Here is a 12,811-nt window from a genome sequence, read left to right as displayed (position 1 = left end):
TTAAAGCAACTTACAATAACTTAAGCTTTCTTCATAATATTGTGTATGTAATAATTCTGTACTCTAGTATGTTTGCCCTTTGAGCTATTAGCTCCACTTTGTATCAATATTAGTCAAATTTGGTTATAAAAAAGGATGTGAACTGGCCCGTCATCTATATCAAGTTCTATATTTTTTATGAAGTGCTTTATCCAAACAACAAAAGTTGAGGCTACATCACAAGCAATGAATTCAGCTTCCTGAATATACCATGCAATGCACCATATTCCTTGCCAGACCAAGGAGTAAGAACCCTTTTAAAGAGGAAAACATGACTGTGGTAAACTTGTTGATGTAGGACATGAAATTTAAGTATGATGTGCAAAATTTTCAGGCTTTAGATCACACTAGTTTAGAAACAATTACACAAAATTCCACATCCCACACAAAAGTTCAAACACTCAATCAAGGGGAATCTTATGCGGATCCAGGCCTACACATGCTAGGGCCGGATCAATCAAAATTATAGACCAAGCAAGAATCAAAGGAGGGTAAATTCATCCATACATGCACAAAAATAATTCCCCAAATCCAAGGGATTTAGAAATTTCAATTCGGGGAACCCTATGGTTGAAGAAAGGGCATAAAATTGAGGATTTGAGTAATTTAGGGTTAGGTTTAGGGATGTTGGGTGAAAGACGAGTGAAAGAGGGGAGAGAGACGAACCAGAGAAGTACCGCATGTGTGGACAATAACAATGGCCCAGACGCACGTGCGTGTGATCCTGGCCGCACATGTGTGGGGCCCACTATTCAGAAAAAGGCCACCTTAGCCCTAGTTGGCCGGGGATGGACTCCAAAACTCCAAAATCTCAGCTCGATCCGATGTATGGTTTGTGCGTGGTGCTTCGCCGAAGTTTCAGCCCTCCTGCCAGGCCAGATTCAGGAAATCTGCTGTAGAGAGAGAAACGATTGCAATAGAGGATGAATTTGAAGCGTAGATGATTGTAGGAGAAGAGAAATATGGATGGAAGAAGGTGGGGGCGAATCGGGATAGGTGTGGCTTTGCACCACGGTAGTTAGCCCTTCGAGGAAGGGAGGGTTTCGCACCCAATTGAATTTCCACAGCTCAGAAATTTAGAGGAGAAGAAAAAGACAACAATTTTATTAATCTTCATTGAGAAAAAAAAGACTACAAGGGGTGCCTATTTATAATAAAACCCTATACTCCAAAACTCGCGCCATGTACGCAACCTATTACTTGGAGACGAAGTAATAAAAAATAACAATTAATCAAAGCAATCTAAACTATTCATGATATTCCTAATAACAATAATAAACAAAATCCAAAGTACTAGATTATTTAGAATAGTGGGCTACGATCATGAGAACCCATGATGGGATTCATATGCAAATCGGGTCCACTCCAAAGAACCAAAATGCAGTCCTCTAACTAGGAGGCCCTCCTTGGACGTCGTCATCTATCCAGATCGATGGTGGGGCCCTCCTCCTTGTGTACGTGCGTAGGGGGGGCGTGCGTGTGCGCGTGATGTCCCCATCACTTGTCGTCCCTATCCCTAATAAAATCATCATTTGAATATCCTGAGCCTCAGGCTTATATGCTTGAGAACACAATTTCAGACTTTTATTCCATCAAATCTGAAGTACGATTTTCGTTACTTGCTAGTTTTTTACATCATGATTACTTTTGTACCTACTAAAAAGCCTACTAAATAACTAAAATCTAGTCTTGTATACAACCCAACAAACATGAAAGGGGTCCACTGCTCGGACATTTGAGATTGTTTATCTCTAGCTATTTTTATTCCCAGAAAACAGGATACTTCTCAAATATCTTTCATTTTAAACTCAAAACAAAGTCATGACCTGGTCTTGAGAATAATTTTCAAGTCATTTCTATCCAATAATATGCCATCAACGTACAAAGGCAATTGTCAATCCACTCCCACTTTTCAATTTGTAAACATAATGATCTAACTTGTTAGCCAGTGGTGGACTACTAATAGTGATGGCAGATTGGTCATCATCATTTAAGCCTTCTCCCAACTAATTGGGTTGGCTACGTGAATCCTATTCCACCATTCCAGTCTATCAAGAACCACATCCTTAGTAGGGTATTCAATAATGGTAATAGTGGCTGTAATGGCATACGGGTCGTTATGTCCGTAACACCTTGTAATGGTCATTTTTTTTTTTTTTTGTCAGAGGAAAAAATACATTAAAAAAGAAAAGAAAAGAAAAAAGGATAGAGGAAGAAAATACATTCGTCCCAAATTTAACTGTCATAGTTGTTACAGGGTTGTTATGCGCCCCCCCCCCCCCGAAACCTATTGTCCCATAAAGCACAGTTGGTCTTTTAACTATCCAACAAAATTTCCCCTTCATTTTGATTGGTATGTGGCGAACCCATAAAACTTCAGAGCACATCTCCATATCCTCAACATCATTTTCAATCTCTTCATTCTTATGAATTGGCGACCCAAAATATTGGAAATGATTATTTGTAGTATTTCTTGGTCTACAATCTGAACTAATTGATGGTTTCCACTCCCGTTGTTACTAAAATTGCATTACATTTAGTCCAACTAATTTTAAAACCTTTAGATTCTAAAGTATCCCTCCATAGTTCTAGCTTTGTGTTGATTCCCTCCCTCTTCTAGTCTTCTTGTCAATCAAAACTATTTCATTTGCAAACAGTGTATAGTACGGGACTGCTTTAAGGGGTCTTTTAGGAACATGGATTAGAAATCCTCAAATTTTAGTTGTGTTTGGCACCCTATATTTTGAAAATCTTGGAATTTAGAAATTGCGTTTGGTAGCTGGATTTTGACTTTGGGGATTCCTGGAATTATTTTGTGTATATTCATAGGATGATGAATGTGATGAGGTAAATTGTCTCCAATGTTTTAACATGACATACGCGTGTAACATTTAAGAAAATCGTTGTATTGAGCCTATTGTTAGATACTCTTGGTCCAAACATAAGGTAATTCCAATCATCAGGCGGCCCACAAAAGTGGGCTAAGCAATTGCATGTGTCTCAAAAATCTATATATTTTTTTTGGGTGGCTGTCAATTTTTCATGGTGTGGCCAGAGAATGATTGCACAAGCCTGACTTTTGTATCATCTCATCATCGTGGTACGAATGCAAGTGAAAATATCCACTTGTGTGAATGCGTATAAATACCTTCAAGAGAAGAGAAAGGGTAGTCACGATAGTCGGAGAGGTTTGAAAATCCAGGATTTTGCAAGCTAAGGGTCCCCCTTGGAATTAAAAAGGGGTGAAAATCTTAGATTTTGAATCACCCTAGAATTGAAATCCTGGATTTTCGGGGTGCCAAGTGACTCCACTTCTACAAAATCTTGGATTTCAATTCCCAACTGCCCAAAATCTAGGAATTTTTTGGGCACCCCCTAGATGGCTTCTTAACATCCACAATGAACACAAAAAGATATGGGCTCAATGTCTACCCCTGGTATAGACCTACAATAATTGGAAACTCACTTCTCTCTACTAGTGGTCCTCACATTTGTCATTGCTCCCTTGTACATTTCCTTAATCATGTCAATATATCTTATTGGGCCTCCTTTCCTAACACCCACCGCATTGCTTCTCTAGGGACCTTATCATATACTTTATCTAAGTCGATAAAGACCATGTGGAGATCCTTTCCCTATATTTCTCGATCAACTGTTAAGTATAACCTTAACAGTTGACTTTCTTGGCATTAATCCAATTTATTTTCTAATAGAATCGTCCCATGCCTTAATATTTGCTCAATAACTCTCTCTCTCACAGTTTTGTAGTATAACGCGTAAATTTAATCCAATGATAGTTAATGGAACTCTCTCTGCCTTCTTCATTCTTATAAATAAGTTGCACTGTATTTTTCCTCTATTGGTTTAGCATTTTCTTCGATTTACAATCTTGTCAAATAACTTTATCAACCAATATCTCCTGTGCATTTGCAAACCTCTACTGGTACACCATTTAGTCCCAGGGCTACTCCTGTCTTCATCTTTCTCAAAGCTTCTTTCTCTAAATATCCTAATCCTACGGAAATATTTATGGTCTCTGGCCTCATTTGAGTTTATGACTACCTCTATATTCTTTAGTTCTCAAAGTTGTCATTTAATAAGTTTTGGAAATAGCTTCTCCACCATTCAAAGATCCCGCCTTCCTTAACCAATACCACCTTATATTGCTCTTAATGCATCAAACAGGCATGTGCGATTGAAGATGACATTTTGGAAAATTTCTCTTAATGCATCTCATCTTCCTTGGCAGCCTCAAAGCATGATCTTTCATGTTAATAGCCATTTGGACCCATCATTCCTCAGCCAAGTTTTTTTTTTTTTTTCACACACACCCCCACATGCTGTAGTGGGATTTCACCACCTATGGGAACTCGAACCCAAGACCTCGTGTTGAAACTCCGGAGAGTCTACCACCGAGGCAAGTACTCGAACCCAAAGAAATAAAATGGCTTGAGAAGAATTGGGTGCTCTACTACCAATGGGAAATTGAGGGTTCAGATTGAAAGTCGTTGCCAAATCCATGTGAGGAGTTTTTGGACTGGGGATCACATTGGCGTATGATCATACTTGTTTATTTTGTAGCCCCTTCTCAAATGATCTTCACCATGTGATTTGCAATCCCATTTTATAGTTCTCCCAAGTCCCAATCCCTTCCCATATGTTTGGGTTTCAATACCCGAAGGTAAAAAGCCCCTTTAAACATTGCTTTTGTTTGACAATGCTAACCTATTTCTAAAAAGGGTTTAAGTCTAATTTTGGAAAAAAAAATTAGCATTATTACTATTATTATTATGGTTATTATTACTATTATTGCTACTATTATTTTATACGGTTTATAATCTTGATTAGCAAGGTGCTGTTGGGGGATTGTGTAGTACCACAACAAATAACAATTGCCATTAGGTACCATGCCCATATGTTTCAACAGTCTATGCATTTATAAAAATAATATGGTTAAAACTACCTAACGAAATCCATATGTACTTTAATGGCTCTATCGCTGTCAATTAGAAGTTAACTTTAGACAACCATAATATGGAAAGTATCATGTAGCTGTTCTCCACTCCCCATATATTTTCAGATGTTTATACAAATTTATCTTTTCTCAACTGTATTATTTCCTTGCTTTAGAATCCATTTCTCATTAATCTTTTACTTGTACAATTAGTATTTACTTTCTTTTAAGGAAAAATTTCAGATGCACACCTATATTTGTGCTGGAATCAAGCTAATACACCCAGTTCTCTCTTAATTAAGCATACATACGCAATTTTTTTAATATTTAGTTCTATACAATTAGTCAACTAGTTCAGCAAAATTGTAATTTTCAGCACCAAAGTTCCCTTCTGTGTTTTGTTACAAGACTACCTCTCTCTCGCATGGGTCATCTCTCTTTCCTTCTTGAGAAATGTTTTGTACTGCTCCAGTGTACTTCTACTTGCTCAAATGCACTTTTGCAAGAATACTCGCTTCTAAGGTTGAATGATACAAGTGTCCAAGATCAGAGCCCTTCATTTGGTGTAGTGTTCGTAATATTGATACTATCGGCCGATATTATCGTTATCGGGCCAGCAATACGAAACCCCTTAGAAGTCTCTTGGAAATTTAAAAAAAATCATGGAATCCTGTGTATCATGCGATATATCGCAAGTTATCGCAAAATATCTTGCGAGATCGCCAATATCGATGATATATCGCACAATAATGCTTGATATTCCAGATTTTCGCTTGATTTTATACGTGATATCGCAAGACTGTAGACACCTACCATGGCATGCAACATCTCTTCTCATCCAGAAATTGCATCTCTTCTCGCTGAGATGATGGGATTTGCCAAATAAAAAGATTTTTGGAGAGATTTATGGGAAATTTGGTTGGAATTACCGGCGAGGATTCGATTAGGGTTGAGGACTTGCGGCCATCTTTGACGGAGAAGAGTCTTTCGAATTCTCTCTCTTTCTCTCTCGACGTTTTAAGTTAGGGAGCGGATTAGCTATTACATGGGTGTTAAGCTCACCATGTAGGGCCCAACCTGATGAATGTGTTAATATCCACGCCACCCATCTATTTTCTTAGATCATTTAAGGATGTTATGCCAAGACTTAAGCACATCCAAATCTTGAGTGGACCACACCATTGGAAAAAGTTGTGAATGACCATTAAAAGCATTTTGTAGGCCACAAAAGTTTTGGGTCAATCTAATCTTTGATTTCTCCTTTCATTCAGTTCTAGTTGATCTTATCAATGGGTTGGATGACAAATAAACATTACGGATCTGCTTACAGTGAGCCTTGGGAAGTTTTTAATGGTGAGCATTCAATCATCACCGTTTCATGTGTTGTGGTCCACCTGGGATTTGGATGCTTAATGTTTTGGACCACATCCTAAAGTGGGCTGGAAAAACGAATGGACAGATTGGATATACAACATATAATCAAGGTGGGCCCTACAGTAAGGGTAACACCGACCGAGCTGTTACTCGGGTAACACCTAATCTGTGCCCTTGGATTCGGTGCGACTTGGCTGCACCAAAGACGGTGTGGCCCACCTTGATTATGTTTTGTATATCCATTCCGTCCATCCATTTGGACAGATCATATTAGGTTATGAGACAAAGAATGAGGCAAATCGAAAGCTCAAGTGGACCCCACCACAGAAAACAATGGGGTAAATTTAAAAACTTCATGGGGCCATAGAAGTTTTCGATCAAGCTGTTATTTGTGTTTTCCCTTCGTCCATATTTGTCTGACCTTATGAACATGTTGGATCTCAAATAAACATCATGGTGGGCCCCCATAAATATTTTCAAGTTTCAACGGTGGGCATAACTGTCTCCACTGTTTTCTGTGGTGGACTTGAGCTTTGGATTGGCGTCATTATTTGTATCATGCCCTAAAATCATCTCTCCAAATGGTTGAACGGTGTGGATACAACACATACATCAAGGTGCGACCATGATGGTAGGGTCCCACCAATGTGGATGTTCCGTGTAGGCCGCGGATTGGGTACTACCCCCACTAGGATGGGCACGGCTTTGAGGGATCCCTAGATCCACTGAGGTGGGTGGGATCCTTGACCGTGGGACCCACCTTGATGTATTTTCCTTATATCCACGTCGTCCATCGGTTTTGAAAACTCATTTTAGGGCATCATCCCAGAAATGAAGTAGATTCAAATCTTAGGCGGGTCATAATACATGAAATAGTGGTAATCGACCACTAAAAACTTCTCATGGGCCAAAAAAGTTTTGGATCAAGCTGATATTTGTGTGGTCTCTTCATCTAGGCTTTTGTGACCTTATCAATAGTTTGTAATGGCAAATAAACATTCCTTTGGCTCCCATGAATTTTATAATCACGACTATTTCCTATGGTATGGTCCACCTAAGACTTAGACCTGCTTCATTTTTGGGATCAAGCCCTAAAATGAGCTGTAAAAATGTATGGACGGTGTGGATGTAATACACATACATCAAAGTGAGCCCCACAGTTATGGATCCACCCAAAACCGCACCTGGGCGCGGATTGCCTATTGACTTGAGGTGGCTACTGGACGGTGCTCTGTGGGCCCCACCATGATGCATGTGTTATATCTATGCCACGAATCTATTTTTTCAGATTATTTTAGGGCATGATCCTGAAAATGAGGCAAATCCAAATCTCAAGTGGACCACACAACAAGAAAACAATTGTGATTGAATGATCGTCATTAAAAACTTCCTAGGGCCCACTGTAATGTTTATTTGCCACCCAACCTGTTGATCAAGTCACAAAAACCTGGATGAAGTGAAAACACAAATATCAACTTCATCCAAAACTTCTGTAGGCCTGAGAGGTTTGTAATGGTAGGCATTCAAATACCACTGTTTCCTGTGGTGTGGTTGTTCGCTTGTCACCCCAAGTGCAGGGCTGCGAAGTAGTAATAACTCGGTGAGACTGAGGTCGTACCCATAGGACTTGCTATTTGTGCAAATGCTGGAATATGTTAGAACTAGAATCAGAAACTAATCTAAACACTGAATTGTTTTAGAGATGAATTGTGAAGTGAAACTATCAAGAATAAAGTATTAGAGCGCTAAGGATCCACTTATAGCCATCTTAATGCTATCTTACTTGATTCAATCAATATAACTCAATTGAAATCGAAGTCCTAATCTATCCAGTCGGATGATCGAGTGGTTGGAACATCATGCATATATCAAAACATGTTCTGAACTTTCATCGGATTGGTTCCCTCATAAAGCATCAATGTAATGATCGCAGGGAATTCAACGCAGCTACCATGCCCAGAGCCAGTGCTAGATTTATGGATTTTACATATCACACAATCGCAAAACATGTAAGAACATATCAAAAGCTTTCTTAAGCATCCAAAGTGCCCGAAGTCAACAATGGATCAAAGTAAACTGAAAATACTTCTTCAATCAAACCAAAATCCATGAATTATTTAACATATAAACCAAATAACTTGAATCAAAGTAAAATAAACATCAAAACGAACTACAAGCTTCACCTCTTAGCTCTAGCTAAGAGATTAGCTGACCTAGACATGATTGAACTAGAACTCTTAAAGAAAAACATAAAAACTAACTAGAACCGAAGGATTGAAGAGGATGGAGGACTCCTTGAAGCTCCACAACTCCTTGCTCTACTCCTTCAACCTTAATTTGTCCTTAGAAACTCCAAAAGCTTCCCTTTTAATAGACTTGATTCGCACCGACTTCAAAACAGCCTCAATTTTACGCAGTTATTGCAACTTTGATGGCATTGAAGTCCCATCGAAGAGTTTGAGTCGAATTGGGAAACTGTCCAGCAACCGTCTTTGGAATATGCATAATCTCTTGATGTCATAGCCTATCCTTTGGTGGCATCGAACCTAGCTTCGATGGCATCAAACACCTCTTCAATGGCATCGAAGAATGCTCCAAAGTGTCCAGCAACCAAAACCATAAATTCATGATTTTAATGATGAAATCGGACTGGTTTTGATGGCATGGAACATTCTTTCGATAGCATCAAAGGGTGCTCAAATATGCCCAGTAAGAAAATCGGATTCCCATCGAAGAGTTCGAGTTGAATTGGGAAACAGTCCAGAAACCGTCTTTTGAATATGCGTAATCTCTCGATGTCATCGCCTGTCCTTCGATGACATCAAACCTGGCTTCGATGGCATCAAACACCTCTTCGATGGCATCGAAGAATGCTCCAAAGTGTCCAACAACCAAAACCATAAATTCATGATTTTAACGATGAGATCGGACTGGTTTCGATGGCATCGAAGGGTGCTCAAATATGTCCAGCAAGAAAATCGGATTTTTCTGATTTTTGCGATGGGATCGAACTACCTTCGATGTCATCGAACACTTACTTCGAAGCATTGAACTGTTGAGTTCAACACTTCCGATTTTCTGTACTTTGCAGCTTTTGACTTTCTTCCTTCTTTACTTGGTTTCTTGAGATATTGGACTCTTGAATTCTTCAATCTTGACCTTCGTAGATCCAATCCTCACTTTGGTAGATCTTTGAGCATTAAATCCATGCTTTTAAGCATCCTTTTCTCCTGAGCTTTCAAAATTACCTCGTAAGAGAAAACATGTGTAATTAGATCGATTAAGCACATTCATGTTTACAAAACTAATGCCTAGCAAAGGGGAAATGTGCAATATTTCACACTCAACAATGATCCACATGAGATTTGAATCAGCCTAATTTTTTGGATTATGGTATAAAATTATCTGGGAAAATGGATGAACATAGTGGATTAAAAGCTTACATTATGGTGGGGCCTATAGACCATCCAGTAGCTACTGGCAACTAACAATGTCAGTAGGCAATCTGCGTCCCACCGGGACCTAGCCATAGACGGACAGTCTTGTGGGGCTCACCATGATGTTTCATACATGTCTTGATAAATTTATAAATGCTATGCATTCAATTTGAATATAGTTGCATTAATTTAGTCAGACAACACATAGCTTAGGACCCTATATAAGGGAAACCTATTATGTGCACATTTTTTAAAGATGTTATGATTTAAAAGTGTATTAAGGTCTTTTTTAACAATCCCTTAAGTTTTATTGAAAAATTCAACCATTTTCCCAATGTTTTCCCATGCCTTGCGATAAATTATGTAGTACAAACGATATATCCCGTGCGATAACTGATATGTATATGTATCCCAAGGGTGCGATACATCGCACGTTACCGATATTTCGAACATTGATTTGGTGAGTTCCACTATCTAGATGCCATTTCAAAAATAGGCTTATATGGTCATCAGATGGACCTTGTGCATATATGGAATTTGGACCGTCAGTCAATTTCACGTAATCATTCATTTATTTTTTGAACGTGTGGCCCACCTGTGATCATGTTGGCTTGGTTTCTGAGACATGGCACCAACACAGTAAGAATTGAAGTGGCTCTAGTCTTTGCACACATGCTTCTTTGCCACAAGTGTTGTGAGTCAGCCTCCACATGAGAGGGTTATTTTGGGTGCCTTAAGTGGTTATAGTAAAAAATTATGCAGATGATTCTGTTTATGGAAATGTGTAGATGAATGTGGACTGATAGGAAGAAAATTTTCAATTGGTTTAATATTCAACTCTGCAAATCCATGGGCATGCTCCATTCTAGACAAGCCTAGTTAATCGACAATTCTGTTTCCCTGGCAGTACATGCCCATATGTATAGTAGAGGTGCAAAACTAGCCATGGTACATTGTCTTTTGATGAGGTCCCCAGTCCCCCACACGAGATGAAATATAATTACCATTGCATGACACAAGCTATTGCATTAAAATGATGGTTTTCCTAAACTTATATTGCTAGTCTACTTATATCTTGTCACACCTCTGGGATTTGACATGTACAGTATGTTGGACAAACAATTGCATGAGCAAGTATTGCAAATGGCCTTTTAGTAATTACCCTTGATAGCAAGAGGAATTATATGATCATATCATCCTGAAGCCATGTACAAGCGATCCATAATGTTGGCCGTACACTATTTGCTGTGGATGGACTGTAGAGCAAATTGCTTGGATGGGTATGTTGTAGCAACCAATCTTTCACCTTTATAGGACTTCGGACCATTGCTGTCTTTCTTAACCATCTATTTTAAAGTATCAAGATGCAAGGCTAGGATGACCTACCAAGGATATTTTTAGTGCATGGTCTATCCAAGGTTGTTCCAAGCAAGGGTAGGATGACCTGTGTGCATATGTAGGCGGGCGTGCGTGCATGTTTGCACACGTGCATGCATATGTGGATGGGTGTGCGTGAGGGTGCTTGTGGGTAAAAATTAAAAAAGTAACTAGCATATTTGTGTGTGCATGTGCATGTGAGGTGAAAAATAAAAAAGGTATTAGCATATTCCATGTCGCATCTGAAAATTTTCCACCATGAATTCAACTTTCAGTTTCTCCTAGACTACCATCATTCATGAATTGTGTGTGTTTGTCTGTGTGTCGGGGGGTTAAAAAATGGTACTAACATATTTGCTTCAATTTTACCCCGAATCTAACTTTCAGTTGATTCTGTACTTGCATCAATTATGAGTAGAACTTTCTTGTAAGTTAACTTTTCCTTTTTCTGCAAGTGAGGAGTTTCTAATGGCGGAAACGTGTGCTTGAAATTGCTGTTTTTGTGCCATTGCAGCCTCTACTTGCTCCTAGTGATGCACAAGCAGAGAAAGTCACTGCTAATGTTGATAAGACTTGTGGAGAATCAAAGTCACTCTCTCCTGTTACTAAAGAAGCAGCAGAGATCAATGCAGAAGCTGATCTTAAACAGAAGAGCAACAATAGAAATGGAAGAAGCAGCACATTAGATGGAATGAGCAGGTAGATTCTCTTAATGAGTTCTGAGCATCTGCGTAGAGTTTCAAAGCTCAACTGACTGAATCATATCCCAACAAGTAATCTCACATAATAAGAGTTGCCAAGTCAAGAAAAACCAAAAACTCAGCTTGGGTGAGATTATGATGCCTAGATACTTATAATGGGCCAACATATCTGCTTGAATATGATGGCATTTATGTTGTCATATCTGATTTTTCATCATTGTTTTAATACCTCAGATTGGACCAGGCACTTCTCTTTGGCGATTCCATTCAAAATGGTCTAACTAGCAATCCAACTGGGCTGACCCGTGATATCCATAGATTGAAATATCGGTATAGTATTGGCTGATAGGCCGTATCGTATCCATATTGGCTGGATACGATATGTGATACAGGTCCGTATTGGCCCGTTATGAAAAATGGGTATCGTAGCGGGCCTGTATCGGGCCGTATTGGCACCGATATTTAATAGCTGCATTGGTTGAACCTATACAGCTATAAAAAGGCTCTAGTGGCTTCTTCTTTTTTTCGTGTGTTTTCTCTGGCTTTTTTGTTTTCTTCTTCTCCTTTTGATTTCTTTGCAGAGAAGGATTGTTTCAGAGGCATTTCCGACAAGATCTAGGTCAAATTCAAAGATCGAAACTTATTTTTTTACATCAAATCGAAGAATCAAAGCTCCTGAGCTCACTTTTGCAAAAATCGAAAAAAAGGTAAAAAAAATACTTTTTTTTGGCTGTTTCGGTCAGATCTTGGCTGATTTGATCTGGATTTGGGGGTTTCTTCTTCTTCTTCTTCTTCTTATTATTATTATTTATATAGGTATTTTCTGAAAATTTCAGGACAAGTTTTTTAAATGTTTTTTTTTTTCCTTCTGATTTTTGTTATGATGCTTGATGAGTATTAGAAGACTATGGATCTACTGATTTGTTGAA

At 38.8% G+C, this 12,811-nt stretch overlaps 1 protein-coding gene across 6 annotated transcripts in view; it reads left to right on the top strand.

Annotated features, from left to right (window-relative positions):
- The window catches only part of LOC131226175 (uncharacterized), a 39,530-nt gene that overhangs the window by 18,529 nt on the left and 8,190 nt on the right, over positions 1–12,811 (top strand). For 5 of the 6 annotated variants that reach the window (XR_009161666.1, XR_009161664.1, XR_009161665.1 and 2 more), the window contains 2 exons: positions 11,696–11,880; positions 12,464–12,589. Coding sequence is in view for 3 of the 6 variants with exons in the window: in XM_058221912.1 (XP_058077895.1) it covers positions 11,696–11,880; positions 12,464–12,589 (311 nt within the window). In the remaining 3 variants the exon portion in view is untranslated. The remainder of the gene's footprint in view (positions 1–11,695; positions 11,881–12,463; positions 12,590–12,811) is intronic. The other variant, XM_058221913.1, reaches the window with a different exon arrangement.

Source organism: Magnolia sinica, chromosome 14 (assembly GCF_029962835.1).
Source record: "Magnolia sinica isolate HGM2019 chromosome 14, MsV1, whole genome shotgun sequence".
NCBI classification, from domain to species: domain Eukaryota; kingdom Viridiplantae; phylum Streptophyta; class Magnoliopsida; order Magnoliales; family Magnoliaceae; genus Magnolia; species Magnolia sinica.
Note: the sequence above shows the minus strand (reverse complement) of the source record. Positions and strands in the feature narration are given on the sequence as shown.